This window comes from Saprolegnia parasitica (assembly GCF_000151545.1).
Source record: "Saprolegnia parasitica CBS 223.65 unplaced genomic scaffold supercont2.3, whole genome shotgun sequence".
Taxonomy (NCBI): Eukaryota; Oomycota; class Saprolegniomycetes; order Saprolegniales; family Saprolegniaceae; genus Saprolegnia; species Saprolegnia parasitica.
In genome coordinates, this window is record NW_012156397.1 from 37,065 (window position 1) to 43,716 (window position 6,652).

Genomic DNA, 6,652 nt, shown 5'->3' on the forward strand with positions numbered 1-6,652 from the left:
CTGCTCGACCGCGTCGCGAGACCGGGGGCTACTGCCGGCTGCACGGCGGTGGCTCGCGCTGCCGCGTGGCCAACTGCGCGCAATTTGCCCGGATCGGTGGCCTCTGCCTACAGCACAACCGCGGCCGCGACGCCATCAAGCCCAGTGACACGGACTCGCCGCCGATGCAGTTCCCCGTGCACGCTTGAACGCACCCCTAGTTTTTATTCTAATTGATTCTTATTTAGCGCTTGTACTCGACAGACTCGAGATCGCTTGTTACTGCACCGACACTGGTTACATTCACATTAGTATGGAGCGTGCGTGCATGGCTGCTCGCGACATCGCTGCGCAGCTCGCTCTGGGTGTACTCATCAGCACGCCACGGCGCTTGCCCGCAGAGGGGGCGTCAAGGTCCAACTGTGCTCGAAATATTTCTCTCGTCACAGACCATACACTGTACGGTGGTCCACGCGACAGAAAAATAACATACTCTTTGTATGCACCCGCGCATACACAGCCTCTGCACGGTACCGTATTTTTATTCGACAGGTCCACCACCACTGCGATCCGCCTCAGCGTCTGTGTCCTGGTATCTTCGACTGTCGAGGCGCACGAGTCTGAGCCGACGTTGCTGTCGCGTGGGGATGTGTCTGTCACGACGCAGCACCCACGCTGGCGCAGATGCAGACGCCGCATTAGCACCGTAAATCCAATGGCCTTCGAATGAGATGTTGAAGACGACGCTGATGGTAGACATATCGCATGGAACATCAAAAGAGAGAGGTTATCATGGCGCTCACGCGTTTCTCTGGCGCGGACGAGGTCGGACGAAAGGTTTTCGTGGCTGGCAACTCTGTACCACAGGATACGATCGATAGCTGCGCAGACCTCCACACATCCGCAGACACGTTTTGGAAAACACACATCATTCAAGTGCGGGTCTCTCCGTGCACGGTCGCTCGACTGTGATTTTGAGGGTCTCGATGTCATCCTTCGTTTCGACTCGATGCGAAGCATGGACACCGCGACACTTGAGCTCTGTACCTTTAACGAGAAAGGTAACAGAGTTCGCTGCAAGTGCGTTGGCCGCGACGACGAGGCAACGGCCTACCCCCGCACCGCGTCGTCCAATTAAAACACCGGATTGTGATCCAAATTCGATTGGATTGCATGCCTGCGCCCACACCATCCACCGAACGAGGTAGCGCGCACACCAAGGGCCGTCGCGTAGAGCGTTAAACGACGCGTCAAATGATGGCACCACGGCGCGACGAGCCAAGTGCCGGACGTGCAATTTCGTAATAGTAGCCGCCATGACAGCAATTCGTCAGCGTCGTGCGGAAGACTCGATTGTTGCGTTCGAGCCTACGACAATACCAAGCGCAAAGCGTGCAAACTGAGCCAGAGGGTAAGAATGGACGACTTGCGTGCAAGCTGAGCCAGAGGGTAAGAATGGACGACTTGAGGCCCGAATACGTCGTCGCACTATCCTGTAAGAAGACCACGAACGCTCTTCAATGTTCATGATGCTTTTCACCAACAACACCGCTCATTGAGCTCGAACCAAGACCATAAATTTATGGCCTTGGTACGACTGACCTGCGCAGAGCACCAGAAACAAGGCTACGCGTAGTCATTGCGTCGTTGCGTCGTAAGCGATTGTCGAGTCGACACGCAAATGAAGAAGGCACTTGGCAGCTTCCGCCAGTCAAGTACCGTTTAGAGAGCGTGCACTGGCGAGGATCGCGCGCTGACTGTGGGCTATGTCGGGACTCATCGCTGGCGGTTCGTCATTGGGTGAAACGAGCGCGCGGAGTCCTCTAATAGCTGCATCCCAGACGCCCGTGGAGCTAAAGAACCGCTCTGCAGTGTCGTTTGTCGTGAATGCCAAGTCTTGGATTTGGGTGCAAGTAGATTCCACAACGTAATTTCTCGCTCCACACGCCACTCCATGGAGAGGCGTGTGTCGTACCTTGAAGGACGCGTTGCGCAAACACGTAGCAGTAGTAGCCGCTCCCGATGTATTTTCCCTACGCCTGCTGCTTTCTCACGCTGCCACGTTCCTAGCGCGCTTCTCATTGGCCAATCTGCTGTTGGTGATCGCTTGTCGCATGCGGAACACTGGATCGACCGCTCTACCTGCGTTAAATAGTCTATACTGCTAGCTACGCTGTCTGGGCGAGCTCGGGCGCGGGCGGGAGGCGGCCGGCGCGCTCGGCCTCGAGGTTGTGCTGGAGGCAGAGGCCCGGAGCCGCGCAAAGTCGGCGCAGCGCGGCTCGCGGCATTTGGAGCCGCCGCCGTGGGTGCGGCAGTAGCCGCCGGTTTGCGACGCCGTGTGGCAGTTGCGCACCTTGCACTTGCGGCCGCCGCCGTGCATGGTGCAGTAGCCGCCCGTGCGCGCGTAGGACCAGCACTGGTTGGCCTTGCATTTCCGGTTCGGGTTCATGCGCTGGATCTTGGGGTCGAGGACCGTCGGCGCCGCGTGGTCCTTCATGTACGCGTTGGAGAGGTACTGGAGCATCCACCGGTGGTGCGTGAGGCAGAGGTTCTTCTCCTTGGCGAAGCGCGCGCAGGCGTCGTACGAGCACGTGGTCGGCTGGAGGGTCATGGCCAAATGACTGGCGTCGGGCGGAAAATAAAAAAGTGTTTGAGCATACGAGCTGGTATGCATTGGGTACAAACGTCTTGAAGTTTGTATAGCGGACGTTGAACCCGTCGCTGTCACGGCTTCAACGCACGTGTCCCACTGCCGGCTTTTGCCTGCGGCCACGCCCGCCGCCGCATACAAAGCGCAAGAGACAATTGCAAGGCAAGGCGGCGGTGGCATGCGAGGCCCGCGACAAGCTGCGTATCGAAGGCGCGCGTTTACTCCACGTCACACGAGGTTGAGTGCGCGGCTTCGGTGCGCTGCAAACCGGCTGCCACACGAGTCACGTGCCTACGCAGTCGTCGACTGGCTGCTATGCGCAAGTCGACCGAACACCGCACCCTCGTCACACGCGCAGATCCCACTGTGCAGGGCATCGCCAGAGAGGCAGAGATCGACACCGTCGTCCGTCCAAACGCTTGGGTTGCATCCGACATTGCCGTAGCCGTGGCGCCACGACTACGTATCGTCGTGTAGGAGCGGAGATGCTAGGTACACCGCTTGTACGGCGAGACGACGTCGTCGCAGCGTTCGTTGACGCTGCTTGCTTCTTTATGGATTCCACACAACGTCCCAAAGTACATGGTTCTATCAACGAGTTGTTGTCTCTACGGGCGTCTACTTGGTCGTCTTCTCGTGCGGGCGCAGAAGCGTCTTGGTCGCGGCGTCGAGCGGCAGCGTCTGCAGCCAGAGCACGAAGCGCGAGAGCTCGTACTTGAGGCTCGGCTTGGCGGCGCAGTACTCGACGAGCGGCACCACCGTCTTCCCGTACGGCACGACGCCCGTCATGTTGTGCCAGTCTTGCAAGAACGAAATGACGTCCGCGACGCTGTCCTGGTCGCTCAGGCTCACGTCGTCCCACGTCGGCTTGGCCTCTTCCTCGTCCTCATCCTCGTCCTCATCCTCGTCCTCACTGTCGCTGTCGTCGTGGCCCTCGAGCGAGCGCTGGAGGCGGCGGGCCAGCGCCACTTGCTTCTCGTTGATCACGTGGCCTTCGTCGTCGCCCTTGGTGAGCGCAAGCATGCGGAACGTCACGAAGCGGTGCAGCGTCAGCGGCGTCGGCTTGAGACCGCGGTTGTGCATCTCCTGGAGCAGCGCCAGCGGCTCGGCGATGCGCGTCGTCTTGGTCGCGCACAGAAGCATGATGAGGTCGTCGTACTCGGCGACGGTTGGTTGCAGGTGCGGGAACCATTCGCTCTTCATCTCCAAGACGCGGCGGGCCTCGGGGAGGCGGTAGAGCAGTGCGAGGGCGCGGAAGGCGTAGTGCAGCGCGTCGACGACGTCGGCTTCGGTTGTCTGGCGACCGGCGACGGCATCGAGCGTGGAAAAGATGCGGGCGACGAGCGCATCGGCGAACAGCCCGCTGCGCTTGAGCCGGCGCTCGTAACGCGAGGCAGCGACAAAGTACTGCTTGAGCGTCGCCGTGTGGAGCGCGATCGAGGGCTCCGGGTAGCTCTTGGCGTAGCGGCCGGCGACGGCGTCGACGAACGCGTCACCCGCGGCCATCGCGTCCTGCGTCAGGAGGCGGAAGCTCTCGAGGACGCTCGCGCCACGCACACGCTGCTGCACAAACCTATAAATGCGTTTTAGTCGAGAGCCGCGAGGTTCGAAGCGCGTACTGGATGTATTCCTTGGAGGCCTCGGCGTCGGCGACTTGGTCTTGGACGTCGGCCCACGGGAGGTCGGCCATCTCGGACGCGATGCCATCGACCTTGCTCGACAGCTTGGCCTCGAGCGTGGCTTGGACCTTTTGCAGCCGCCGCACGCTCGGCGCCAATTGCACGTCCTCGGTCTACAGGCCGCATGACAATTGCATTCGCGTCGAGAAAGGGTAGTTACTTGGTTGCGCGTGCGCAGCTGGCGCTCCGAGACCATGGTGAGGTTATGGTACGCGGCCGAGAGACCCTCGATGGCCGCCAGGTACACGGTTTCAGGGACGCGGGCGCTGCGCCCTGCGTACTGCGCCTCGAGTGCGTCGAGCCGCGCCAGCACGTCGGCATGGCGGCCGGTCATCGCGAGCGCGCGCACCGAGACGGCCGCGAGCTTGTCCATGTACTCGTCTGGCACCGTGCGCTCCATGAGCTTGTCGTCGAGCGGCGGCAGGAGCGCCGCAATCTCCTTCAGAAGCTCCGCGTACGACTCGAGCGCAAACGTCTTGGTCGTTGAGCTCATAAACTCGGCGTAGAGCGACTTGACGAACGACGACTGCGCGCGGTAGTGGAGGTTCTGCACCTCGCGCGGGCTCAGCGGCGTCGCGTCGGCGTCGAGGAGGACCGCGCCCATTTGCGCAGCCTTGACGCGGCGAAGCACCTGCACATCGAGAATACTGAGTGTGTGACGATGAGGATAACGCGAGGGGCGAAGGGCGGACCTGGAGGATGCTGCGGTCGCGGGCAGCGTGCAGCATCGCGATGTGGATCGTCGGGTTCGCCTCGAGGTGCTCGCCTTGCATGCGCTTGAGGAGGTGCTCCATGTACTTGCTCGGCGCGTTGGCGACGGCAAGCGCCTGGAACGCGGCCGTGTACGCGTCCGCCTTGGCGGACGCATCGTCAATCGTGTCGAGCACACCGAGCGTCTTGGCCCAAAGGGTCTCGATCTGCTTCTTGCGCGAGGCTGGAAGGTACGTACCCAGGTGCTGCACCGAGTCGCTGAGCACTTGGACCTCGTAGGCCATGACGTCGTCGCGCTGCGGCAGCGCAGCGAGCCGCGCATAGTCGGCATCCGTCGCCGTCGTCTCGCTGAGCGTCGAGAGGAAGCCCGAGATCTCGACGCGGTACCACGGCGCGTTGGAGGCGACGGCGCTGCTCAGGGCGCGGGCCGCAGCGGCGGAGGCTGGGCGGGCCGTCGCCGCCACGGACGTGACGAGCCGAGTAGCAGCGGTTCGCATCATCGCAATCGTCCAAACCAGTCGTGATGCGCCAGGATTTCTATCATTTTAGCCAATCAGCGCCACGATTGCACCTCCGGATACACGTCATGGGCATGCGGAGCGAAGTGAGCCGACCACCGCAGCACCAAGGTCAGGGCGAGCGAGCGCAGTGACGAGTCTGCTACCAGTACGCATCGCGAGCTAGAACATCGGCAAATACTATACTCGCAGAAGGGACATCATCCTTTCGGCGCGTCGTAGTACGTCGAAAGCTCTTTGAAAGGGTCGAAGCGCGCAATGTGAGAGGCCACGAGCCTCACTAGAGATAGCTGCTATGTACTAAGACATGTACGTTAGTAGGTATTTGCCCTCTACAGCCTGGCGACTCGTGGTAGACGAGACGGCCCGGTTACCGGCCGAGGCGTTTCGCGGCCGTTTCAGGTCCACTTGGTCGAGTACATGATGATGAAGACGGTGCATAGACACGGCAACTCGTGCATGTTTACACAGGGAACGAAATCGATGGACTCGTCAGCTTCACTCGTCCGGCAGCGCACCCAAGATCTGCTTCCTTTTCTACTGGTCCGACGGGCGTACGTCAGAAGACACTGATGAGTTCGTTCCTGCTTGTCAACGAAACGGCTGTCCCGCTCTGAGCCCACGTCGCAACCACAATTGGCCCACACGAGCGGCCGAGCGCCCTTGTCCGCGGCAGCGATGACCTTATCAGCGAGGGTGACGGTGCGCATACCGGTAGTGAATGCATTTATCTCGACCCCCTACAACTGCCCACCAAGTACAGCGTACTTACGCCGCAGAGATTCATCGATGATGGGCAAACATGGCTTGTTCAGGATTCGGTCGCGGATTCGTTGAGGCCAACGACCAGTAAACGTCGCGTGCGTCCAAGTAATCGGCGGACCGCGCGTCGCAGCCAGCGCAAACTGCAGTCACATAGGCCCACAACAACCGCTGCTGCTCGTGCTGCTGCTTGGCCGATGACAGTCTTCGAGGCGAATTTGACGCGGCGGCGCAAGGAATCCGACACCGTGGGGTGGATTCTAGCTATCACCTTTGGAACTTTCATTGCCGTCCAATAAAAAGTGCACGTCGAGTGATATCTGCGGCGTCGCCCCGCCTGTCGTCGTCGCGCT

General features: G+C 60.8%; 2 protein-coding genes across 2 annotated transcripts; both read right to left on the reverse strand.

Moving 5' to 3' along the window:
* Positions 1–2,112: 2,112 nt before the first annotated feature.
* Positions 2,113–2,609, reverse strand: SPRG_01238 (hypothetical protein). Its single transcript, XM_012339463.1, has one exon. The coding sequence runs from the start codon at positions 2,588–2,590 to the stop codon at positions 2,144–2,146; it is 447 nt and encodes a 148-aa protein (XP_012194853.1). The 5' UTR covers positions 2,591–2,609; the 3' UTR covers positions 2,113–2,143.
* A 591-nt stretch (positions 2,610–3,200) lies between these two features.
* Positions 3,201–5,519, reverse strand: SPRG_01239 (hypothetical protein; the record flags this gene model as incomplete). The annotated part of the gene is made up of 4 exons (XM_012339464.1): positions 3,201–4,202; positions 4,249–4,421; positions 4,469–4,939; positions 5,001–5,519. 4 exons carry the CDS (start codon positions 5,517–5,519, stop codon positions 3,248–3,250), a joined length of 2,118 nt encoding a protein of 705 aa, XP_012194854.1. The 3' UTR covers positions 3,201–3,247.
* Between the last annotated feature and the right edge of the window lie 1,133 nt (positions 5,520–6,652).

Bases quoted from the DNA above. Each gene is read 5' to 3' on its own strand.
- SPRG_01238 (XM_012339463.1), bottom strand. From the start codon at position 2,590: ATGACCCTCCAGCCGACCACGTGCTCGTACGACGCCTGCGCGCGCTTC.